Source organism: Vanessa atalanta, chromosome 8 (assembly GCF_905147765.1).
Source record: "Vanessa atalanta chromosome 8, ilVanAtal1.2, whole genome shotgun sequence".
In the NCBI taxonomy this organism is placed as follows: Eukaryota; Metazoa; Arthropoda; class Insecta; order Lepidoptera; family Nymphalidae; genus Vanessa; species Vanessa atalanta.
In genome coordinates, this window is record NC_061878.1 from 7,564,148 (window position 1) to 7,590,695 (window position 26,548).

The 26,548-nt window shown below is 32.5% G+C and overlaps 5 protein-coding genes across 5 annotated transcripts; 4 read left to right on the top strand and 1 right to left on the bottom strand.

The window, feature by feature from the left end:
• The first annotated feature begins 1,896 nt into the window (after positions 1-1,896).
• Positions 1,897-4,073, top strand: LOC125065846 (ribosomal L1 domain-containing protein CG13096). The gene is made up of 5 exons (XM_047673692.1): positions 1,897-2,357; positions 2,518-2,656; positions 2,970-3,396; positions 3,475-3,634; positions 3,958-4,073. The coding sequence occupies exons 1-5, from the start codon at positions 2,014-2,016 to the stop codon at positions 4,019-4,021; spliced, it is 1,134 nt and encodes a 377-aa protein (XP_047529648.1). The 5' UTR covers positions 1,897-2,013; the 3' UTR covers positions 4,022-4,073.
• Positions 4,019-6,453, bottom strand: LOC125065845 (nibrin). Its single transcript, XM_047673691.1, has one exon. The coding sequence runs from the start codon at positions 6,048-6,050 to the stop codon at positions 4,197-4,199; it is 1,854 nt and encodes a 617-aa protein (XP_047529647.1). The 5' UTR covers positions 6,051-6,453; the 3' UTR covers positions 4,019-4,196.
• Positions 6,454-6,859: 406 nt separating this feature from the next.
• On the top strand, positions 6,860-15,005 carry LOC125066013 (intraflagellar transport protein 140 homolog). Its single transcript, XM_047673894.1, has 11 exons — positions 6,860-7,112; positions 7,186-8,403; positions 8,521-10,083; positions 10,442-10,616; positions 10,807-10,985; positions 12,012-12,197; positions 12,500-12,742; positions 12,856-12,928; positions 13,002-13,094; positions 13,628-13,744; positions 14,275-15,005. Exons 1-11 carry the CDS (start codon positions 6,966-6,968, stop codon positions 14,367-14,369), a joined length of 4,089 nt encoding a protein of 1,362 aa, XP_047529850.1. The 5' UTR covers positions 6,860-6,965; the 3' UTR covers positions 14,370-15,005.
• A 363-nt stretch (positions 15,006-15,368) lies between these two features.
• LOC125065993 (protein SDA1 homolog) lies at positions 15,369-17,746 on the top strand. The gene has a single exon (XM_047673866.1). The coding sequence runs from the start codon at positions 15,441-15,443 to the stop codon at positions 17,619-17,621; it is 2,181 nt and encodes a 726-aa protein (XP_047529822.1). The 5' UTR covers positions 15,369-15,440; the 3' UTR covers positions 17,622-17,746.
• A 476-nt stretch (positions 17,747-18,222) lies between these two features.
• Positions 18,223-19,010, top strand: LOC125065788 (ragulator complex protein LAMTOR2 homolog). Its single transcript, XM_047673610.1, has 2 exons — positions 18,223-18,372; positions 18,450-19,010. The coding sequence occupies exons 1-2, from the start codon at positions 18,305-18,307 to the stop codon at positions 18,760-18,762; spliced, it is 381 nt and encodes a 126-aa protein (XP_047529566.1). The 5' UTR covers positions 18,223-18,304; the 3' UTR covers positions 18,763-19,010.
• The last annotated feature ends 7,538 nt before the right edge of the window (positions 19,011-26,548 follow it).

Genomic DNA, 26,548 nt, shown 5'->3' on the forward strand with positions numbered 1-26,548 from the left:
AATACCACATTTCACACACATTTACTGATGCTGGCATCGTTGCTTCTAAAGCTATTAACTTAGAGTTGAACCTTGAATATAATAACCCGAAGCTAATTCAAAACTATCAACAGCAATTTCATAACAACTATAAGAGACCATGCAAACTAAATTTTTTTCAGTCTCTCGTTCGTTACCGGCATTGGTCTTAAATTCTACAAGAACCCCATTATTCCAATCTGATAAACTTTAGCACAGCAATTCACTACAAATAATTATTTACATAAATCTGTTAGTCTAAACAGTTAATGTCTTAGCCACGTTTGACCGAAAAAAAGGAAAACATAAGTTAGAAGAAGAGAAAAAGCCTCTATCATTACTGCTTATTCTAGTAAATCAATTTAGAGGAAAAGAAAATTGTAAGTCAACGGAATTAAAAGTAACAAACAAACAAACAATGAAAAATCCACATAAATAACTAAAAAACGAAGTATGCTGATGATGTATCCGAGAGTGATGAGGAAGATACTGAATGTCTGTATCCAACCCATAACAAGCTTATTCTGACTCCGATGAAAGCAATGATCAAGTGTCAGGTTTATGCTAAATGGGTGCATTGCAGTTGTACCGATGTGGAAGATAACTTTGCCGAAGCTACCTACATAAGCCCGGTTTTGGTTTTGACTGAATATAAAAGAAAAAATACTTATTTTTTTTAATAAAATTTATTATATTATATAATTAGAAACATTTTATGTTTCTATACAACCTTTACAGTTAAAAAGTCTTACCCTAACTTCCTCTAATATGTAATAATATCTGTAATACAATTTTTGTTTCGCAATAACCTGATGAAAACTGATTTCCTATTAACGCTTGTTTATGTAATTATTATGTACGTACCTAGCGGGTTCAATTATAATAAAAAACTTTGATGAGAGATATTATCGTTATTATAATAGGATACATATTGGAGTACTCGATGCATAAATATCTTATGTTAGATACAAATCAAATCAATGGACCTGAAATGAAAATTTTAGAACAGATCTTGATTGAATTTTGCGAATTCAATTTCAATAGAAACCAATGTTATCTAATACTGCGAATCTCAGGCATTTATAGGCAATTTATCAGTATAATCCACAATGGAGTATAGGTATATGAAGGTATAGCGGTTTAAATACCTAAATATTAGGAGAGGATACCTTTGCGCACTCGACAAGGAATTATTAAGATTATTAATTCATGACTGAACAACCCAAAAACTTATATATACCTTTCTGCGGTCCAAAAATAAAAAGACAACAAATCTGTTGATCTGCCTCGTTAGGTAAATAACAATTTATATACGAGTACAATTACTTTCTGTAAACTCTACTAGAAGAAAAGTGATACTTAAAATATTAAAGGTTATAGGTAAATACAAGAATATTCTAGTTGTGTAAAATAACATGAATGAATTATATATTGATATTAATAAAAAGTTGAAGAAAAAATAATCCAATTTCAGTTAATATTTGAAGTTAAGCTAGGTATGGAATTCATATTATTTACTTTTTTGAGATCTAAGTTGTAATTTTGATTGTCTTAAATATAATTCAATATATTTTATTTAACGGCAATAATTCATAAAATAAACATCACTATTAAATTCAATACAATATTGTTCTATTTTTTATGTTATATACAATCAAACGGTTATTTACTGTGGTATACTCCATAAAACACTACCTAGAATATGCAACGATCATATTTATAAAAGTCTGTTGGGTAACTAGTAATATATAAAAATAAGAATGTACTTATTCTTTATTAATTACCTTTATTTGACTTATTTTAACTTATCTTGAACATATCGCTCACCGAATTGACTTGTCAATGTCAGTTTCAAATTCCTGTGAACTTGACATTTACAACCACATTTTCTACAATTCAAAATATATGATTCTATTTTTTGTAACATAACCTTGTTAACTTACATTTTAAATAAATAATAGGTAGGTGTTGAAACGTAGTAATATTTTTGTTACAATGAAAAACAACAAATCAATTGCCGTTAAAGCTCGCCAAAAGAAAATCACTCCAATAAAAACCGAAAAAATGAAATCAAAAGGCAGTAAAAAAGTTTTAAAACAAAAACTTTCGAAATCACCAAGTAAGGTGACTACAACACCGATAGTTACAGTGCAGAAGAAAATTAAATACATGACGCCATCTAAAGTAGTTACAGAAAATCTTGTTACTGCATGCTTGAATGCCTTGGAAAAATTAACCACACTTAGTAATAAAAAAAATACTATTTTCGGTGATGAAACACAAATATTTATGGAGATTCGGTGTATCAAAATATTGAAGTCTAAAGGCAATGTGAAATTGTGAGTACTTATATATATATAACATGTTAATAGAAATATTTTAATTCTTTTATTAACTTAATATTATCAACACAAATTGGTAAGAAACTTTGCAAAACTTGTTATTTTTATGTATATTAGTGTACTTGTCGGAGTTTATAATGTTACATGATATTTTTAGCACACTACCAAATAGCACAATGGCATCTTCTGGTGAAGTATGCTTAATAACACCGGATTTGAAAAAAGGAAAGAAAGTAGACCATGAACCTACTGTTGATCACTGGGAAGAAATACTAAGAAAGGCTGGGGTAACAGCTGTAAGTAGGATTTTAAGTAATCTAATTTTAGCCTCTATAATTAGAGCAATTTTTTTTAAATATGATATAGAATTTTAAAGTTTTTCATTGTAGTTGATAGATAATAATTTTAAAATGAGTCAGATCTTTGTTATTGTACAGTAATGTTGCTATACAATTTTACAGCAGCTTACTTATTTTTGAGAAACAGTTACAGATTATCAGATTCTTAAAATAAGGATGAAAATAAACAAATACCTACAATTGATATTCAGTGATGTTCATTTTCCTTTTACTTTAGACCAATAATTTATATCTCAATTATTGTTTTCAGGTCAAAACTGTACTACCTATGAGACAATTGCGAGTTGAATATGACCAATATGAGTTAAAGAGAAGACTATTGACACAGCATGACTTTATAATGGTTGATACAAGAGTACTTAATCATGTGTCACATGTTCTCGGAAAGATGTTCTTTAAAAAACATAACATGTTGATACCTGTCAAAATAAATGAAAAAAAAGATGTAAAGAAAAATATTGATGTTGGTCTTCGTACCGTTATGTTAAGACTGAATGAAGGGCAAACATCTACAATACTTGTAGGAAACACTGCAATGCAACAAAGTCTTATCAATGAGAACATATTAGCAATAGTTAGACAATTAAAAGAGAAGTTTCCTGGGGGTGAAAATAACATAAGATCCTTATCAATAAAATTGCCACTATCCTTATCCATTCCACTTTATCTTACATTGAGTAAGTTTTGGCCCACTATTTAGTATATAAAGTGAGATTTATTCGAGTCAATCATTATCATATTTTAATAAATTCCAGGACCTTCAGGTTCAGTCAAGACTATTAAAATCAAAAAAACTAAACCGAAGAATTACAAGGACTATGAGGATGAACTTACAACCCACATAGGATATAATGTACGAGTAGCACCTGATGGAACTGTACACCTAAAAAGAAAATTGAACCAATCAGATGCTAGGTATGTACCAATGAACACAAAAAGCTCTTCTATAAAATTTAGTCACGTTTCACTTAAAATTGGATAAAAAAAACACTATGTTAATATTATGTTTGTGTAATCTATGTTTACAGTACCATTTTCATGTATTTCTGATTTAGCTTTAAGGTTGACTGGTAGATAATTCCATCAGGTATTAAGCCTGATTTTTTTATCAACTGTACTCTTTTTGATATGTAACATCTCTCCTCTTGCCTTAATGCAAGACAATTGGCAAGAGTAATTTTATGATGAGAAATGTAAAATTTTGATCAATTTTATACTAAATGTGAATATTTTTACAGTGATATTGAAGATCAAGAAAGCAGTGAAAATGAAGATGGTGAAGATAAAAAAGATCAAGAATAGTATTGTAAAATATAATTTGTTCATTTATTAAATATAAGTGAAATTAACTTGGCTCCTGATTTACATTTTACCAATATAATACCAAATGCAGAATATGAAAAAAAGCAATAAATCCATAATGGATTATACAACAAAAAGTTTAATTATTGTTTTTAATCAATTGTATGGAAATATCTTAAGCTGATGTAGAAACAACAGTCACTTGCATTTTAGAAGGCCAAACTTTTTTAAATTTCTTGAAATTTTTCAATCCATTGTCTAGTGAAAGTGGTACCTGAATAGGTTCTCGTTTGACAATCAAATCCTTTCTGACTATAAGACTTGCAGAACCTAAATCAATGCTACCAAATTTATCATCTAACTCTGTTACCTCTTCTTTTTTTATATATTTATAACATGGTGTATTTGAACTGATCAGCATTAGTTCCTTTAATTTTGAGCCTCTTAGAGCAGATATATCAAATCTATCATCAATAACTTTTGATGTCTTAAATATATTTGTATGAGAATGTGAAGTATCTTGTACAGAATCAGAATTACTATTAGAAGGCATATCTAGAGCAGTTTTCTTGTTTTCTTTATTAACAAAATTAAAGAGATCCTCTTCTTCATTATCAGTACTATGTTTTCTTTTCATTGGCTTTGATAAGCTCAGTTTCTTCTTAAAACTGTTTTCACCTATGTTCTTGCAATTATCATTTTTAACAAAATTAAACATGTCATCATCATCTTTATTATTAGCAACAGCAATCTTCTTGGATGGATTCTCTAAATCATTAAATTCACTTTGTCTCTTCTTAGAATTGCTTAAACTTAATTTACTAAAAGTATTTGTTGCAAACTTTTTAGGAAGATTTCTTGTATTAACAATGTTATCATCATCACTTAACTTTCTCTTAGAAGTATTGTTACTGTTATCATTATTAAATGACTGGTTATTAGTGGGTGTTAAACTTTCATCAATTAACAAATTTTCCTTCTTACACAAATCTCCTGGTGAATCTTGTGATTCTGGAGCAAGTACATTTTTGTTATTATTTTGACAAGGCAATTGTTTTACAACTTCAGAGGAAAAATTAAAACTTGGATTACAGTATTTACTTATTGAACAATATAAAATTGCAAGACCTATTTCAGCATCAGCCACAACCCTTTTCCCTTTATTTTTGAGATATTCAATAATATCATTTATTTGGTCCCTTTGGGCCTGAGTTTCTTGGCTTGAAGAAGAGAAAGTATATTGAATGACAATAACATCTTCATCGCAAAGAGCTGATTTTGTCATTTTTGATTCACTTAACAATAAAGCAGTTGCAGAACTTTTTGTTAGCACCATTTTATATAATTCCAACTGTCTTCTTGAGAAGAAAATTACTTTCTTACTGGCAAATAATGAGCTTCTATCCTTATTTGGAAGAAAAGATACACTTTCTTTATTGAGAGTAGATTCTAATATTTGTGGTATAAAATTACTTGGATTTGGTAATGCAGTATTATTATTTACTGCATCGACACACTTATTCCAATAATCAATAGTTACTATATGTGAGTTTTGCACTAAAGCCAAAACCACTTTTATTGTCAATGTTATCGCAGGCATTGTTAAATATTCACAAGTTTCATCCCATTCATTTTTAATGATTCCACCTACTGTAGTAAGAATGTTTTTAAGACTTTGAAGATTTTCTCCTTTCATTGTTGATGTACATGTTATTAAGTTAATCTTTTGAACCTTCCAAACACAATTCATTTTACCAAATTTTATGACATCGTTACAACTTAATTTTATCATCTTATTATGTTCAATTTTGTCGGAGTTATTAACAAAAGTACCATATTTTGAGCCCAAGTCTTCTAAATATAAAACGCCCTCTAGAATCAAAAGCGTTGCATGTTTTCTGCTAATTGAAGGGTCGTCGGTTATCGCAAAATTACAGTTTTGTCCATCAAGACTTCTACCTATTGTAACATTTTTTCCCGATAGTACAAATATGATTCTTTTATCATTCTCAGAGGTTAAATGCCACATTTTTCGAGCTACTTTGAGCGTAAAACATAAACCAACACTTAATTTATATTTAATTGAAAGAACAATATGATCATTTGAAACTTATATTTCTGATATCAAAATAATATGTAAAACCACTCATTGGAGTTTGGACTTAATATTATTAAAAAAATATAACAATTAGCCTAATAACTGGCTTATAGCTATTTAAAAGAACAACAAAAATTAATATTAAACCCTCTGACTTTTAAGTTATGTATATTATTTTACTCCACAGAGTACATATCATGATAATTAATATATTAGCGCATGTCACACAGAAGATCCATCATACACACCGTGTTACACTTTATAGTATCCTTTTATTATGAAATTGCAATAGGCGTGACACGTGTTTATTAGATCCGGATTCCGGAATACTATCGTATCGTGTATGTGAACTCAAGTCTCTACGTATTATAAAGTTCAGTGACAATGTATTTCCATCACTTTTATTCGTTCATTGAATATAGACTAGTTATTTTATTTTTTAGATTAAATTATTAAGATACTAATAGTATTAACTGTTAGGGCCAAGAATTAATTGTTTCTTATAGCAATATATAAAGCTAAGAATCAAATGCGATTGGTTTTATATACAATAGCAACATTGACCCCGTAGTCGGCGACGTTTCTATGTGATGGTAATTTGTATACTATTTGGTTTCTATGACAACGGTTAAAATAAACAAATTATAATTTGAAAAAGCTTGTGAAATGAACTTGGCCAAAATATTTTTTAAATTACTATAATTAAAATAATGACAATTAAAGTATATATGTAATAGTAATTGCGTTCATTTGGGTGTATAAATAAATTAAGACAATCTATAGTAATAAACGAAAAAAAAGTTATGAAAATGTACTCACAAACCAAGTGAAAATTAATAAAGAAAGATGACATTGTATATAGATACAAAACTTAACTTTGCCGACAGTAATGTAGTTACTACACTAAGTTCTTGGCATCCATCTCTACCTCTACTGGCTGTTGGATCTTACAATCAAGAAAAAGGAGGAGTTGCAACAATTTTTAATGATAATGTAAGTTTTTTTAATATAAGTATTTAATCCTAAAATAGCTACTTTTAATTAATAACTTAAAAATAATTTACAGGGACTTGCTTTAGAAGGTTGTGATTGGCCTGTACTTTTTTCAAATCAAGTGACTGCCTTAGCTTGGCATCCTGTACGAAAACTTTTAGTAGTAGGATGGGATGGAGGTGAACTGTATATCTGGCTAGAATACTCTTGGGCCCGATTAGAAGCTCCTCACAATGCTGCATTAACTGCTGTTAGATTTAGTTCTGGAGGTGGCAGATTACTTGCATCAGATGCAACCGGCTCCCTTTCAGGATGGCAATCTAGTTCAGGTGCTCCTTTAACGGCATTTCACCACCAGCTTGGAGATGTTATTACACATGTTAAATTTTGTACTCCAAATCCAACATCTGAATCATCCATAAGAGGCTTAGCCAGAGCAGCTGTTGCAGGCGATGAAAATGCTTTAGATGCTCTTGCTGCCTGGAGACCTCGTACCACAGCCAAAATCAGAGAAGGCTTACAACCTGACAATCATGCCTGTTATGCAGCTCAGGATAATGGCGTCATTTTATATATTGACCATGCGGGAGCATGTTCAGAGGTCTTAAATGCCCCAGGTATCATTGTGTTTATAGATATAATAAGCACCATTTATCTTCTAGTTGCTTGGGAAACAGGTGGTGCTCTTAGCTTGTCCAGATTTTTAATATCCAATGATGGATCACTGACAACAGATACTCATGTACGAATGAGTGCAAGAAATGGTCAATGTATTGTACTAGCAGGTTATTTTTGTGTTGCTGTAATCACGGGTGATAATTTAATCAGAATATGGGATAGTGAAACTGGAGATAATGATGTCTTACCCAATGAAGATGATGAAACTCAAGCAGGAGATATATTTACAAGCATCAGTTACTGTAGTCTAAGTGACACATTATGTTGTGGGACATCTCAAGGAAATATTTATCTCTGGAGACGGGATCACAGAAATAAGTGGAAGTTAATAAGTAGTACCTCAGTTAAAGGTACTGTAAAAGAAGTAACCTGGGGCTCAGAAGGATTGATGAATCCATTGTTGTATGTAAACTGTATTACAAATGCATTTATTCTTCGTGAGCAACATGTCTGTTGGGGCTATACCAATAACATGTGGATGGTACAGAAGTCCGCCCATGAAATTGCTGTTACTGAAAGTGCAAACTTATCGAGTATTAATACAACAATAAAAATAAAAGCATTTGCATTCAGAGACAACTATGTAGTGTTAGGTGATGGAAATGATGTTCAAGTATGTATATAATTATTTTTACTTCTTTTTAGTTACAATTGGAATATCTAGATAGTAGCGTGTCAGCCAAGTTCAAGTAACAGAATTAGAACACTTCATTTATTTCATTAATTACAGGTTTGGATGCGCAGTAAGGATAAAGATAAAGGGACATTTACACTGATTCGAACATTTACATGGAAAACAGATATTTTAATACTATACAATGAAATAATAGTTGGTGTTGTACGGTCACACATTGAGTGCTACAGTGTTTCTGGAACTAAAATTGGAATACTTCCTTGTACTGAAAATGAGGGTGAACCAATTGCGGTAACTAATACTAACAAATTTGTATTAATTGCTACAATGGATGGAACATTAAAATTGGCTGAAATTACGAAGAAGGGCTTTAGAATGCCTTATCCATCGAAAAACTGTTATCAAGTGATTGAAGATTTCGGTGAAATTATGAGATCTTCAGTAAATGCTTCCGGTCATTATATTTGCTTAAGTATAGCAAATGCTGGCCTAGCTCCTGATCCAAAAATCTATTTATGGGATGTTGCAAATGATATTATTACAACAACACTTTTAGCAGATTCAAAATCACCTCCATATCAAAGTGTGCCGATCGCGATATTGTGGGATAATAATGACTCCAGACTCGTCGCTGTTCATATGCGTTCTTCGGAATTTGATAATATACATTTATTTTTTTGTCATGAAAGTAAATTGTATGAATATAAAAATTGGTGTTCACGTAAGGAAGAATATTTTGCTATGGATTTCATAATGTGCTCTATATTTTCACCTTATGTAGTAATATTAACGCAGCAAAATATTAAGAGGTTATTATTACATGAATTTGAAGAGGCTCCTGACTTAGAACCTAACAATGTAAAACAAGTTCTTAATTTTCTATTTTATATGACTACTGAACATTTAGAAAAAGCTGTTGTAATGGGAGCTAATATTTCGGGAAGCAAAAATTCAGTAGTTTGGGAGAGCTTAGCTAAAGTTTGTGTATCTCTTAAACGAGCAGATGTCGGTGCGGTTTGTCTAAGTAAAATGGGTAATATAAAAGGAGCTTTAATGATGCGTAAAGCATTGAACGACGACACTATGGACAATACTTCAAAAGTAGGAGTATTAGCTGTTAACTTGGGTATGATTGAAGAAGCCGAAACTTTTTTCCGTGAATCACAGAGACCAGACCTTGTCACGCGTTTGAAATCAGCGAAAGAAGGAGGATTTAATGAGATTATTAATGGAGAAACGGAGAGTGAAAATGTCCTTCTTGTAAAAAGTGCACAACATAAACTTGCTAAAGTGTTGTGGGCGAATGGCGAAACTGGGCCATCGCTGAAACTATTTGAGAGTGCAGGAACTTTGGTGCCTCATGTTCCTAGAATGCTAATAGCGCAGGGTCAGGCTTCGGTACTTGCGCAGTATGTAGTCAATTCGAACGATTCAAATCTGATAACTTGGTGGGGTCATTATCTTGAAAGCATTGGTGATCTGGATGGTGCGCTAGACGCATATGCACGGGCAAACGATTTTGGTGAACAAACTAGATTATTGTGTCATATGGACAGAATAGACGAAGCGGAAAAGATATGTCAAAAAAACTCCTCGTCTTTGTATCAAATGGCACGATATTTGGAAATGAAAGCTAATGAAACAGAAAGTGCTGTAAAGGTAATAACTTGTCCTTAATTTTTTTATTTTTTGGTATATCTTAAATATTTTTATATCTATACATTTAATAAAATTGGAGTGTCTGTTTGTAATATAAAAATATGTATACACGGTACATAGTCCAAATTTTTTTTTTAAATTTTTGTCTGACTGTCTGTTTGTTCTGGCCAATCTCTGGAACTATAGGACCTATTTTGACGAGACTTTCACTGGCAGATAGCTGGTGTAATAAGGTGTAACTTAGGCATAATAACTTAACAACAATAACTTTAGTGCTAGTGTCTATATATGATTGAACAAATTTCTAAGTTCAATACAATCCATATTATAGAAATTATATTTGGATGTGTTTTTGCAGTTGTACATAAAGTGTGGTGCTATAGCGTCCGCCATACGAGTAGCAACTGAGGCAAGCGCGTGGAACCTGGTATGGCGAGCGGGTAACTCATCGCCTAAACATGCTCTCTACGCTGCTTCCATTCTAGAAAATGCTGGTCAAAACGAACAGGCGATAACTTTGTACCAAAAAGCAGGTTATTCAGTTTAATTTTTCTACTATTCAAATATTTTTGTACGTTCAGACTAGTATTAGGTTATTTACAATTTGAAACTGTGAGGTATCACTTATTAATGTTATAGACCATAATGTAACCTCGACGACCTTTTAAATTATGTTTTAATCTAAATAATAATTATTTTGACGTTGGGAAATTATACTCACAGAGAAGCCTTATATGGCTTTGAAGTTGGCTTTAAATTGTGGGGATACGAACGCAATGGTGGCCGCCGTGGAGTCGATAGGAGATCGTGTGGATCCGGAATTGGCTCACACTCTCGCAGCACATTTACGAGAAGCAGATCATCATTCGCACGCCGCAGCTTTACTAGCTACGGCAGGAAAGGTAAACCTTAGTCTCGTTATCTACATTTCAGTGATCACGATCATTCTTGTATATTTTTATCAATAAATATAGCTATTATATTAAGATTTAAGAGCCAAGTTGGCCCAGTGGTTAGAACGCATACATTTTAACCGATGAATGCTGGTCCAAAACCAGGCAAGCACCACTGAATTTTTATGTGCTTAATTTGAATTTATAATTCATCTCGTGCTTGGCGGTGAAGGAAAACATCGTGAGGAAATCTATATGAGTCTAATTTCAACGAAATTCTGCCAAATGTGGATCCACCAAACCGCATTGGAGCAGCGTTTACGGGTTACGCTCCTAACTTTCTTCTCAAAGGGAGAGGAGGCTTTAGCCCAGCAGTGGGACATTTATAGGCTGCACATGTTATATTGATATTGGTATATTAATAAGTGACGGTTTGGTACATTTTAGGATCCATGTAGTATGCATTTAGTTTATGTACGCCCGACACTTTCTACTGGGGGTATATAGTGGAACTGACTCGTTGGTCATCTCGAGATCCTGGACTTAAAACCCAGGATGGGCCGATGAAAAGTTATCATTACTCGGACTTTGGAAGTTGGAAGTGTGTATACTCCCGTGCCTCGGAAAGCACATACCTAATGCCGCTGATCCTGCGCCCGAACTCTTTCCGGTCGTGTCAGATTACCCGTCCCTTCGAATTATGAGAGTGAGGGAAAAGAAGGTGCACCAGTGTTTGCGCACACACCTGTGCCCTATACTATGTGCTGCGTAGTTGGCTCCTTTGTTTGGCCGCCGTGGATGTCTTTCGGAGTAAGCTATCTGTTTACCATCGTATCTTAAAATTTGTATTATTTTCATCGTCATCATTATGGTATTTATTTTTGGTAGTCGAATTACATAGACCGGGGGAGTAGATATTTATATATAACATGTTCTGCGCTGAGGGCTAGTTTAAATTGAAATGATACTAATTAGGTAGTACCATTAAAACAAATATTACTATATGTACTAAAGCGGACGACGTAACTTCCCCAGTACGAGGAAGCATTGGACATAGTGGAACAGTCGTCGACGCCGCTGTCTCCGGAGCTGGGCGCGCGGCTGGCGGCGCCGGCCGGCACGCGCGGGCGGGACGCGCTGCTGCGGAGACTGGCCGACGTGCTCGGCACGCGCGGCCTCTACCACCAGGCCGCCAAGCGCCTCGCACAGATAGGCGATAAGGTGCCGGGCTCGATATCGTACCTCGATAAACGAGGGAAATCCCCTTATATATAATGTCGCATATAGTATCGATACTCGTTTAAATTAAAATATAATATATTTCATCTCATAATCGCCGCAACATTACGTAGAGTAATAAGAAACTTCTGATGCAACTAAGTGACGGAGTAGTGCGCTTTGTATTAAACTCTGAAATATAAGTTAAAGAATGGCATGTATGGCTCGGAATTTTAAATAAGATAGAGCTTAGGCGACATACAAAGCGATCGGTCTGCAATATTCCGTCCTGGGCGTCGTGGCAGGCGGGCGCGCTGCGCTGGCTGCTGCGCTCGGGCGACGCGGAGCGCATCGCGACGTTCGCGGCGGCGTCCCGCGACCGCGCCACGCAGCTCATGGCGGCCGACTTCCTGCGGCGCCGCGCGCCCTGGCGCTCGCGCCCCGACCTGGCGCGACACGTGCTGCACTTCTACACGAGGGCGAAGGCCTACGGGAAATTGGCCGCTTTTTATGCGGAGTGCGCCAAGATGGAAATCGACGATTATGAGGTTGATGGTATATTTTTATCGTGATTTGGAAATATTGTCAGATTGATGTAGTTATCTGACTATTGGCATATTGGCGAATAGTCGGCTTGAGAAATCGATTGAATAATTTTCAGAACTATGAAAAAGCGTTAGAAGCCTTAAAGGAGGCGACGCGGTGTCTCACAAAATCTTCAGATCCAGAGATGGGTACGGTTTTAATAAATGATGATCTTTGATACGTGGGATATACAACATTTTGTTTTGTTAACATCTTTTTCAGGTACTCAAATGACAGCAATTCAAGAACAAAGTACATTTGTTAAACGTTTCATTGAGATAAGGAACTCACTGCAAAGTGGTGATATAAATACAGGTGCTCAAGTATAAAGTATTTTAAATTTATATTATTGGAATAACCTTAAACGATGAACCAGTACCTTGTAGTACCATGCTTCTTATTAATTAAACAAAATAGTTAATTAATATACATAAAGCCACGAGGCTATGTATAAAACACTGCTACATATATGGAGTATTGACCTTTCCGAATGCTATTGAGTCTTAGGACATTTAAAAATAAACGCAATTGAATACAGTTAAAATTAAGTACTTTTTTTATGACCAAATTACCTTTTGTAATCAATCAATTTTGTAAAGTACAATACGATTGGTTCCAATGTTTGCCAACCCATTAATATTTATTGTAAAGTAGATAGAGATACTATATAATCACTCAATCAATCAATCAATCAATCAAAAGCCAATCGTTGTCCACTGCTGAACATAAGCCTCTCCCAAGGTGCGCCAAAGCTCCCGGTCCTCCGCCTTCCGCATCCAGTCGGTCCCCGCCACCTTTATATAATTACTAATTTTATTATTTATGTTTATTGTTTTTCATAATTCTAGGTATAACTAATGGACAAAATTTGATACGCGCTATGAGTGGACGCCCAGGACTTATAGCAGAAGAAAATATTCTTAAATTACTTTTGCAATATTCCTCCGATCATCCAGACGCAGAGAGTAAGTTTGCGTATTTTTTTATATTTTTTTTTATCAATTTTATTATTTATTTTAAATTAAGCTGTAAATTATATTTATAATAGCCTTAAATATATCTAAATTATATTAATATTTGAAATATAAAAATATTGCAATCCGAAATTATTGTCATGAGGGGGGGCAATAGACTAAAAAAACTTACGACGATTTTCTTAGTTTAAAAGATGAATATTTATTTGAGTTATTTCTTAGACGTAATCCATATTATGTCAGACACCAATAACGTAATTCGTAAGTGTGTCGAAATCTGGACTTTACTTAATAATTGGCTAATTGAATTTCGTATAATTAAACAATATTTCTATTCAATGTTAGGGTTAATTTGTTTTGTAGTAACACAATCTTATTAAATACTTGAATTCTATCCGAGAACTTCCAACATTTTCTTTATTTTGATCATTGTTTTTATTATATATTTTTACGACGGAAGTAAAGTCGTGGTGATACCATTGCCATATATAATAATGTACAATATTAAAAATGTTTTACAGGATTAGAAATGCAATTAAAGGCTTTGCAAAGACCATCTCAGGAAGATAATCGTTCAAATGATTCACCAGACCAGAGCGTTGAAGAAGTTATTTAAATAAGTTTATATAATTGTCAATTTTAAGACTGCATCATTTATACGATTAACACAAATGTGTCACTAATAATTGTATTTAACTTTACTTTGTTAGTGAAATGTAAAATTATTATTACGATATGTTTTTTTTTTAATTAAGTACAGTCCTATAACAGCTAAAAACATAATTATCATCACCATATAAATAAACATCAAAGTTTTTGAGTTGATAATAATTAGTATTACTCGTGAAGAATGAAGAATGGATTCAAGGACTATAGACAATATTGAGATTACCATTATATATCTGCTGTTTCTCCCTAAGTCTAACAAAAGCCGCAAATTTGAACTTTTCAAAATAATTATGCCGATTTAAAGATCCACTGCTAAAGCTAAAAGATCCTATGCTAGTCTCATATAGAGCGTTAGGCATTTCAATTCTAAAAAGCTTTGTTGTGTTTAGTGTCTGAAATACCGCACAAAAATTTAAGACATTGTGTTGAAACCGAATAAACAGTAATTTCTGGATGCTTCAAAATATTCTTCATAATACAGCGAACACCACCAAGATCAATCACATGACGTCTTATTGGTTATAAAAAGGCTATATTGAATACGAGATATTAACTATAAACGACAGAATAGAAGATTCAAGGATGACCTCTTTACTTAACCTCGTAAGGTGATTATAATTTTATTTTTAAATATAATATAATTGTACAATAAATTATCAGCAAATCCTCTTGGTACACCATAATCCATCTGATGCTTTTTTTTTAAATATATTACCGTTGTTATTAATAGTCTTTTATTGAAATTAAACATACAATATTTTATGAATAATACCAACTCTTGTGACAACTACAGCTTAATTTAAGGAATTAATATTAATAATTCTTATGTATAATAATAAATGTAAACTACAGGAACACTGAGCAAAGACCATCACTGATTGCAATATTGGTAGAGCTCAGCAGATGTCAATGTCAGAAATAATTTGTCATTCATTTGTCAATGTTGATATTAAAACTAATTTTAAATTGAGGTTATAGTCGAGGTGTTACACATGTGTTTTTAAATAATTTTAAGAAAATGGTGCGACATAACAATCAGTTGCCTAACAATCTTACGCAACTGCAAAATTTAATAAAAAGAGATCCTGATTCATATAAAGATGAATTTCGACAACAGCTTGCACACTTTGAAACAACACTCGAAATATTTAACTTGAATCCAACTCAGTATAACAAAAAATTAGATGAACAAGCTATGTTTTTAGCGCAAGTGACGCAGTGTTATCAAGCCGAGATGAAAACTTTTCCTCAAAAGATAGTTGACATATTAAAAACGCATAATACAGTAATGCATAGTGACATGAGATTATCATTGTGCAAATGCTTGATATTGATCAGAAATAAAAATTTTATATCAGCTTTTGATTTGCTTGAATTGTTTTTTTCACTAATTAAATGCCAAGACAAACATTTAAGAGAATATCTCAAGACTCATATTATTACTGATATCAAGAATATGAATATGAAACATAAAGATATGAAGTTGAATTCAACTCTTCAAAATTTTATATTTTCAATGTTGCGTGAATCTAATACAAAAATGGCTAAATTAGCTATCGATATATTGATTGAACTTTATCATAAGAATATCTGGAATGATCATAAAACTGTAAACATTATTGCTGATGTTGGATGTTTCACTAAAGTCACGAAGGTAATGGTTGCTTCCTTAAAATTTTTCTTAAGCCGAGAAGAAGAGGAAAAACCTGAATCTGATAGCGATGATGAAGTGGATCCTCGAGATACGATGATTGCGAACAAGTTTAACAAGAAAACAAGAAAAAGAGATAAAATGGTAGATAAAGTTAAGAAAATTGCAAAGAAAATCAAAAAAAGAAAAGAAAAGGCACCAATATTTAATTTCTCTGCCCTTCATCTTATCAACAACCCACAGGGCTTTGCTGAGAAATTATTTAAACAAATAGAATCTTCAAATGAAAGGTTTGAAGTTAAACTAATGTCTTTAGATGTGATATCAAGATTAATTGGGTTACATAATCTTTTTTTGTTCAATTACTATCCCTTTATTGCAAGATTATTAATGCCACATCAGAGAGAAGTTACACGAATTTTACAGTTTGCAGCGCAATCAGCTCATGAATTAGTTCCACCAGAGGTAATTGAACCCATAATGAAAGCAATTGCTAATAACTTTATTACAGAAAGAAATTCAACTGATGTTATGGCAGTTGGACTAAATGCTGTCAGAGAAATTTGTGCCCGTTGCCCCTTAGCTATTGGAGAAGATCTTTTAAGAGATCTTGTTCAATATAAGACTTATAAAGAAAAATCAGTTATGATGGCTGCCAGGTCTCTAATTCAATTATATAGGCAGTCTATGCCAAGCCTTTTACACAAGAGGGATAGAGGTAGACCATCAGAAGCTTCAATAGAACTGAAAACAAAAAAATATGGAGAGGTAGAAATAAAAGATTATATACCGGGCTCTGAAGTATTATTAGAGAAAGAAGAAATTAAGGAAAAGAAAGGAAAGAAGAAAACTAAAAATAAGGCCGAAGACTCTGATGATGATTGGATTGATGTTGCATCGTCAGATTCAGAAATAAATATAGCAACAGATAGTGAAGATGAAAACTCTGAAGATGAAGAAATTGATGAAGAAGAAGAAGAAGAAAGTGATGAGGAGGATAATGAAGCTGAAGATGAAGAAAAACAAAATGAAACTGATAACAAAATAGATCCAAATGAGAGTATTAAATCCAGAAAAATCTTGAAAGCAAAAAAGAATTCCACTAAACCAAATATAGAAGAAAAAATTAAAGTTGCTAGAGAAGTTGCAATGGAGAAAATTTTCACAGATGAAGACTTCAAAAGAATAGAGACCGCCCAGCTTAAGAAATGTGTCAGTGGTGTGAAGCGTAATAGAAGCATAGTGGAAGAAGAAGATGAGTCAACGGAGTTAGTTCAGCTTTCTGCAATTGAAAATATACACAAAAAAAGAAAGCATGATAAAAACGCGAGGCTAGAGTCAGTTTTAAAAGGAAGAGAAGAAAGGGAGAAATATGGTTACAGAGACCGCAGAAAGAATGCAAACTGCTCAAAAACCAACAGAGAAAAAAAGAAGACAAAATCTTATCAAATGGTCAAACACAAGGCAAGAGGAAAAATTAAGAGGTCATTTAAAGAAAAACAAATTGCATTCAGGAATTATTTGATCAAACAAAAAAAAATGCGTTAAGAAAATAAAAAATTGCCTTTTATTTAATTAACTTTTTATATATTTTTTTTTATATTTAAGAGGTATCTGTAAACTTTAAGCTTATAAAATAAAAACTACGATGTGAATTATTGCATCTCACATCGCCCACATTGAAATTTTTTATTTTCATTAGTAGTTCCTTACAAATATTTCTTCAGGTATGTTCAATTGTTTACATAGATCGAGAATTTTTTACCAAACGTAGGATTCGTTAATAAAATATGTCAATATGGCATTATTATTTAACCACTTTTCTTACTGAGGAATGTCTAATTATCCAATAAAACATTGTTTGAAAATTTTAAGCTCGATTCAAGTTCGAATAGATTCAATTTAAATATTAGTTTTCATCATTTTACATATTACTTAAAATAAAAATTTTACTTACTATAATCAAATTTTGTTACTCTTATTACGTTATTTTCATATTGCGTTACATTGACTCCAAGGTACCTATTTAAACAAAGTTAAATATTAAATTATCAAAAACTAGGCTGCATTTAATATTTGCCTATTGCAAGAAAAAATATCATTTAATATCTATATGTCAAATTTTCGACGACATCATGACAGACGTCATTGTCATAAATAAGGATCGTGATTATTTTGTCAATAAAGACTTAGTTGCTTCTACCACTAAATCTTTATATATTTCGTCCAAAATGTTAAAACCAAAAGCATTGACTCAAGTATTAAGTCAGGCAAATACAGGAGGCGTCGAAAATACTTTGTAAATATTATACTTTTAATTATATATTGTATGAATTCTATTAGTATAAAAATATTTGACTGTGATTCAACTTTCAGATTATTAAATCATCAAGGTGCACTATTAGCATATTCTGGATACAATGATAAAGATGCAAGAGTTACCGCTGCAATCGCTAGTAATGTTTGGTCTGCATATGAAAAACATGGTAGAAATGTCTTCAAAGAAGACAAGTTACATTTGATTTTAGTTGATTGCCTAAACGGTAAAATAGCAGTTACTCAAGTTGCTAACCTGCTCTTATGTCTATATGCCAAAGAATCTGTAGGTTTTGGAATTTTAAAAGAAAAAATAAATGCAATTGCTCAGTATTTGGAAGGACCTTTAAAGCAAGTTGCTAGTTCACAATAATAACATTTTAAATATTATTCTCTTTACATACTGTAAAATAAACCTTTTAAGCAAATTTAAATAAACCTTGTAAATTGTATTTAAAAGTATGGGATTTATAAGATCTTCTTAGATCTGATACATTATCATAAAATATGTTATGTATGTAAAGGGCTTTTCAAACCTAACATAATTTTTTGCAATCTTGTATATTGTATTGTTACTAATAATTATCATAGTTTTCTATTAAAGTATTCTTAATTAAATTATATTGAAAGTGTGATTTCTTCTTAATTATCTAAGTTATCCATCTGTTAATTTTACGATTATAGTTGAATGTGAATAATAAGAAAATATTGGTTTAATATATAAAAATAATCTATCCTTTGCCTATATTTCTTGTTATTTAAATATCTGGTATATAGGACATGGAATTGTCATAAACAAGTTATAACGATTCCATGTTTCTATTTTAAGAAATTATTCTTGAGTTTTTTTTTTAACTTTTTTTTTTTTTTTTTTTATCTTTATTTATTATAGAGGGTTTTTTCATTAAGTGAATATGTCACCCTCGTCATTATATACAGTTAAATACATTTCTCATATCACATATTAGTACAATACAGTCATAGATAAGGCTTTCTAATTTCTATTTTTGAGAGCTAAATTTACAAATTTATATACAGATTTAGCTTCGTTAGAAAATGGAGAAGCTAAAATGCTATTATAAACACCAATATTATAACCACGACTAGCGATAACAGCTCCCTTTAGCGCCCTAACACGAACACATTCTTCTAAAATGTGATAGACATCCTCTACCACACCGCACACAGTACAATTAGGAGAATTCACTTTTCTCATCATATATCCGAAACTATTCAGTGGAATGTGACCAGAGCGCAGTCTTAAGGCAGTTGTAATATCTTTGCGCTTTAATTTGGAATTTAGGAACCAGAGAGATCCAAAAAGTCTAGGTTGTATAGTTTTATACCAGATTCCTTTGGTAAGCGATCTTTCATTAAAATATTCAGACCACATCTCACGACATATTCGTTTAATATCCCCTAAAAGATCGGTGGGACTAGGTAAACACTTAAATTCAATACCATCGGATATAGCTTCTTTAGCTAGTCGGTCAACTTCCTCATTTCCCACTAACCCGACATGAGATGGTATCCATTGCAAGATTATTGTTTTATTATTAGATTTAAATTTTAATAAACATTTTAAAATTGTGAAAGCAATAGGAAGACCTCTGTGGGGTGCTGTACATTTTAAGATATGTAAAAGAGCACTTTTCGAGTCGGTAAATATAACAAATTTATGAAAATCAATCGATTCAATGTAGGACAAGGCTTCAGCGATTGCCACAAGCTCAACAAACATAATCGAGACTCTTGCTTTAATTTGAAATTTTGAATAGATTCCCGTATTATAATCTAAAAAAGCAGCGCCACTGCAGCTAATGTCTTTGGAACCATCTGTGTATATTTTATAAAATCCAGAATACTCTTGACTCAGTTTCTGATAACAAAGAGCTTTTAAATAATCGGAATCAAAACAATGTTTCGGTTTGCTAATACATTCAATAACAGGCTTTACGATATTAGATAAATTAAAGTTGTTTAACCACATATCCAAAGAAAACATTTCGTTTGAATCACTACTAGACATTTCTTTTACTTTCAAATTATTATGTAAAATATATAACAATGGTTTCTTTTTACGTCGCCAATAAAAATTATTCACGAAGTTAGAAAGGGTCTCTAATAGATATATAATATCATTATTTTTAAATGACTTACACTTTAACCAGAACTTACCGGCCAGAAAATGTCTTCGGAAAAATAAAGGACACAAACATAACTCGGATTCCATTACGTGTATAGGCGTGCTTTTTATAAAGCCCCCTATTAAACGCAAACAAATATTTTGAATTCGATCTAATTTCTTTAAATTACTCGCGCAACTATTATCATATAAAAAACTCCCATAGTCAATTCGACTACGAATAAGCGCTAAGTATAAATGTCTTAAATGTGTTGGATGTACACCCCAATCTGTACCAACTAATACTTTAAAAATGTTGATGTAATTAAGCACTTTTTCACGGACTTCATTAATATGTTTACCCCACCTTAGATTTCGATCTAACCAAAGACCCAAATATTTCACGCTATTGACTAATTCTATTTGGTGTCCCTTAAGTCTAACGTCAATAGATTCTGTATGATAACCTCTTTTAAAAACACATATTTTGCTCTTCATATATGAAATATCTAAGCCAATTCTTGATAACATGCTGTGAATAGAGTCTAGAGCAGTTTGAATTTTAATTTGACCCTCATAACTCGATTGACAATGAGTATAAATAACAAAATCATCAGCATATTGAGATATAAATAGGATTTTTTCAATATTACTACATATATCTATTGTTGCTACGTTAAATAACAAAGGGGATAAAGGATCTCCCTGAGCGAGTCCGCGAGCCGTAAATCTACTTATTGATTTATTATCAACTTCAATATGTAAAATTCTTTCTTGTAAAAAACTGAACAAATATCTACAAATTTTTGAACCCACATTTAATCTATCTAAAATATTAATTAATGAAACATTGTCAACGTTATTATATGCATCCTCAATATCTATGAAACATCCTATTGTAGAATAACCTTTCGAAAAACCTATTTGAATTCTAGTTGTGAGGCTACTTAAACTATCTAAACATGATTTACCTTTTCTAAATCCCACAGTATTAGCAGAGAAGACATTTTTTCTTTCTAGGTACCATTCAAGTCTTCTGTATAAAATATAGTGAAAAATTTTACACAAACATGACAATAAAGAAATAGGACGGAACGTCTTGTTATTGTCATGATCTCGACCGGGTTTGGGAATAGGTACAACCTTAATTTCTCTCCATTGTTTTGGAACATAATTGTTAGCTAAAAAGCTATTATATAATGTCAAAAGGGCCAATTTTCCTGACTTATGTAAATTTTTAACCATAGAATAAGTTATACCGTCTAATCCAGGAGATGTATCCTTTGATTTAATACACGATTCTAGCTCCTGCAACGAGATAGAACATTCTATTTTAGGGTTGAAACTCAAAAAATCAGGACATGGCGGGGATACAAAGTCAGGGGTTAACGAACGAAGGAGTAATTTAGCACATGTAGGATCAACATTACGTTTTATAGTCCTATATCCTTTTAACCAAGCCATTTTACGCCACATTTCATTACTACTTACATTTTCATCCACTGAAGTCCAAGTATTCTGGAAGTTATTGTCTTTAGCACGTCGAATAGCTCTTTGAGCTAAACCAATATAATCTTTTAATTTATTAAAATTTTGTGGGATCGGATTTCGTCTAAACTCTGCCAGTGCCAATCTACGTTGAGCAACTGAAAGAGATAAATTTGGAGACCAAAAAGGACGTGGAGCAAAATTCGATTCTGGATTCTGGCTATACTTTATTATCGGTATAGATTTATCAGTAGCGTCATTAATAATTGAAACAAATTCATCATATCCCTTCTGCAGATCTGAAGTTAACGAATAGTTAGCAAACTTTTCAACCGAAACCATTTTATATATGTCCCAATTGGATTTTCGAAAATTTCTACGTAATAAAGGAGGATAGGATTGAGTGTTATGAGTGGATAATTTAATTATTAAATGGTCACTACCTAAAGATTCATTTAAAACTTTCCAATCAAACTTTAGAGATACATCTAAAGACCCTAATGTAACATCTGGGGCTGACTGCTGAAGTATACCCTCAACTAGCCTCATTCTGGTCGCCTGTCCATCATTAAGAACTACATATTGACTATCTATTAATGAATCAAATATTAGAGATCCTCTTGTATCTGTTTTCGAAGACCAAGTGGAGTAATGAGCATTAAGATCACCTAAAATCAATGTTTTTGACATAAACAACGAAAAGATTCTATCCCAGTCAAATGAGGAAATAGTAATACGTGGAGGACAATAAATTGATATAATATTTTCTACTGGTGAAAAGTTAGTCAACTTGACACATACAACTTCAATATTAGTATTTTCTATGTGTATACGTTGAGCAAAGGATTTAACAGTTTTGTGAACCAATACTGCTACTCCCCCATAAGAGTCATGTCTGTCCTGTCTATAAATATTATAATTGTTAATTTTTAAATCACTACCAGGTTCAAGCCAAGTCTCGCTGATAGCGGCAACGTGAATTTTTTCTTGGTTTAAAAGTTCTGTAAATGATAATAATTTCGGTCTAATGCTCTGGGCATTCCACTGAATAATGTTTAATTTATTAATTACTTTAGAATTCATTTTGTATGAAAAACTAGTAAGTCTACAATATTTTTTAGGTAAGGCCAATCAGATATATACTCTACAACGAACAAAATCATCCATTCAACACACAACCTAATAGCACGATGCACCTTATCTCCAAAAGTTATTCCTTTTAAAAATATGACTTCCCTTAATCGCACAAGCAATTCATGAAAAGATGACCTATTTTTCTCTTCCAACACCTCTTGAATATTATCTTCTTTACTTTCTTGTTCTTGTTCTATATTATTTTCAAAGTCATTGTTAGTACCATATGTTCTTCTTTTCTTTACGCGCTGAGCACCTTTATTATTACTTGTATTCTTATTATTTAAGCTTTTAACAGGGGTTTGATTTTCGCACGACGCTGTAACTACCTCTGCAAATGTAAGATTTCTACTTCCCCTTGTATTTTCAATATTTTCGGAATGTACCACTGGGGTTGTTTCAATAATTTGTTCGTTAGCATGACAAGGAGAAGTCGGCGGGACATAAAGAGTTAGTGCCTTCCTATACGTACATCCAAACTCCGCCATGAGTTCTCTTATTCTTCTTTCTTTCAAAAAAACAGGACAAAGACGGGAAAGAGCCATGTGGTTTCCACTACAATTTACACATTTAAATACTTGAGTCTCGCAGTTTTCATGATTATTGCTGCACTTAGGGCAAACAGTTTTCTTAAACGAACACATTTTACGAGTGTGACCAAACCTCCAACATTGAGAACATTGTGAAACTTGATAAATAAAAGGCTCCACTCTTATCTTAAGATCATAAATGTATACAAATGATGGAACCGAAGCACCTTTGAAACATAGGCGGATCGATTCACTAGGACACCATCCTCCTTTATCCCTATCCCGGCGGTTTAGACGTTTTAGTGACAACAATTCCACGGAAGAAGAGCAAGAAATATTTTTTAAGATATCCTCATCAGATAAATCGAGATCAACATCTTTGATAACTCCATAACAATATGATACTTCCATAGCCTTGAATATTCTCCATCCTTTATCCAATAAAGCTTTACAATTAAAAAGAGTATTCATGGCAGACTCATTTTCAAATTGTAACCTTATTTTGTACGGAGATAAGTATTTTACTTGAATAATATTTTTAATATTATTTTCAATCAATGTTCGTGCTAACGCAAAATGTTTAGGAAGTTTATCTTTACAGGAAATATATACTTCAAAATTATTTGTTTTATTTTCATCTATCGTAATATCATTAATGCGGATGCAAGACTTTTTTTTTCCTTTGCCACGTATTTTTGTCCATCCTTCCTCCATCTCCCCTATCTCACTTGATTCACTGCTATTATGTTGTCTTTTCGACTCTCTTATTATGTTATTACTCTCTTCAACTACCATAACTTGATCCATTTCAACATTCAAAGCTTCCTTATAATCATTTATTATGTTGCTGTTTCTATTATTACACAATATAGGCGATAAATCGCCCATCGCGGTGTTGTTATTACTCATATGAATAGATTACAACCGACCGCATTGATAACGCACACCGGCGTGTGAACATAGCCGGTACCGATGCACCGAACAACGCGCGAATCCTAACCGTATTATCGCAGTTGCTAAGTAAACACGCAGTTAATTAAGACGACCGACTCGCACGCGTGCCGATACGAGACTCTTTTTTAACTTTGGACAAAATAATAGTTGAAGTACAGTATTTTCAGTCAGTGGCAGCCTTACCCATTGCAAGGCTCCGGGCCGAGATGGTCCAGTGGTTAGAACGCGTGCATCTTAACCGATGATTTCGGGTCCAAACCCAGGCAGGCACCACTGAATTTTCATGTGCTTAATTTGTGTTTATAATTCATCTCGTGCTCGGCGGTTAAGGGTTTTTCCTTCATGAGGAAACCTGCATGTGTCTAATTTCAACGAGATTCTGCCACATGTGTATTTCGACAATCCGCATTGGAGCAGCGTGGTGGAATATGCTCCAAACCTTCTCCTCAAAAGGAGAGGAGGCATTTAGCCCAGCTGTGGGAAAATTTACAGGCTGCTAATGCTAATGGGCGGTAGGTCTTTGCGAGGCCCCTGTCCTTGGTGTAAAGTATGTACGTAATTCGACAGTAGGTCTGGTTGCTTGGTTTAGGTATCTGTTATGTTTGACGAGAGATGGTAAAGTTATACAAATAAATAAAATTTGTGTACTTTTAAAATATTTTACATCGAAACAATTACAAAAGTAACAAGTAAATAAATTATATTTTTTTTTAAATGACGTTTTTGGGTTATCCCTTAGACTAAAATATTTAATTAAAGCATGGGCCGAAAATTATGCGATTAAAAAACCGATCTTCAAGTGTTTCGAGGCGCGATTTTTAAGTAGTACATAATGATTTTTTCAATTACGTTCTGAATTAATTAACTAACTTTATTTGATTTTCTGTTATTTTATAACCTTAATAAATAATTAGGGATCAAAAATAAAAGTTTTAAATAAAAAACTTTTTTTTTTTTTTCTTCAATTTTGCTTGGGTTTTTGCGCGAGGCCCCGGACGATTGCCCTTTTTGCCACTCCCAAAGGCCGCCGCTGTTTTGAGTTTACAATAGAACTTTAAATTCTCCAAAAATTTTGCCCAAATCGTTTTCTAGTACTTCATATATCACTATCACTAAATTCATTAAGAAATTTACCTTAACTAAGTCCAGAACAACAAATTTAAAAACGAAACCCTCAAAAATAAAATCTATATATAGAAAAAGAAAAATTATATTAGGATTAAAAGAATTATAGAGAAGTGATAAGTATCTAACAATAAAATTTGAAACAAATAATAATAGATAGCTATAAACTTTAAATACATTTATATAAAAATTGCAACGACAGCGTCAGTGGTCACCCTAAGCTTGTAGTATTTACAAAAAATCAACAATTCCCTCAGTAAATCGAGGTAAAGTGGCCTTCTTTAGTTAGGCTACGTCAATTCTATTGTCGAGCTGTGACACGAGACAAATATTAGATCTGTGAGCATCGCACTAACGACATTAGTTTTTCGCCGGCGTTTTGAATTATACTCCCATTTAAATAAAAAAATAATATGCTCTATCTATTGAGATAACAATTATATTAAAAATAGTTTCCGTCATGAACGATAACGAAATTTAAAAAGTTAAAATTAGGAAATTGTAAAAATTCGGTTAATTGGAGGACTAACACACCTGGAGGAGGAGGACAAAGCCACCTGCTAATAAAAAAATATGTTTGTTTGTCCCTAATCGGTCCGATTCAGTTATACAAATGTATTTTGTACACTTGAATGAAAGTTTCCAGGTAACGAGGTATTCGCCTCGAATATTTATTAAAGGGCATTGCAAAGCTGATTGACATCTTCTAGTACAAATATAATTCAGCTTTATTATTGATCAAATTATAATACTACCTTCCCTACTTTTATTATATCCTTACCTTCAATATTTATATTATATAT

Coding starts and splice junctions, on each gene's coding strand:
- LOC125065993 (XM_047673866.1), top strand. CDS start 15,441: ATGGTGCGACATAACAATCAGTTGCCTAACAATCTTACGCAACTGCAA.
- LOC125065845 (XM_047673691.1), bottom strand. CDS start 6,050: ATGTGGCATTTAACCTCTGAGAATGATAAAAGAATCATATTTGTACTA.
- LOC125065788 (XM_047673610.1), top strand. CDS start 18,305: ATGTTAAAACCAAAAGCATTGACTCAAGTATTAAGTCAGGCAAATACA. Junction 18,373..18,449: donor GGAGGCGTCGAAAATACTTT/GTAAATATTATA, acceptor TTCAACTTTCAG/ATTATTAAATCATCAAGGTG.
- LOC125065846 (XM_047673692.1), top strand. CDS start 2,014: ATGAAAAACAACAAATCAATTGCCGTTAAAGCTCGCCAAAAGAAAATC. Junction 2,358..2,517: donor TCTAAAGGCAATGTGAAATT/GTGAGTACTTAT, acceptor TGATATTTTTAG/CACACTACCAAATAGCACAA. Junction 3,635..3,957: donor TTGAACCAATCAGATGCTAG/GTATGTACCAAT, acceptor ATATTTTTACAG/TGATATTGAAGATCAAGAAA.
- LOC125066013 (XM_047673894.1), top strand. CDS start 6,966: ATGACATTGTATATAGATACAAAACTTAACTTTGCCGACAGTAATGTA. Junction 7,113..7,185: donor CAACAATTTTTAATGATAAT/GTAAGTTTTTTT, acceptor AATAATTTACAG/GGACTTGCTTTAGAAGGTTG. Junction 12,198..12,499: donor TCGCACAGATAGGCGATAAG/GTGCCGGGCTCG, acceptor GCGTCGTGGCAG/GCGGGCGCGCTGCGCTGGCT.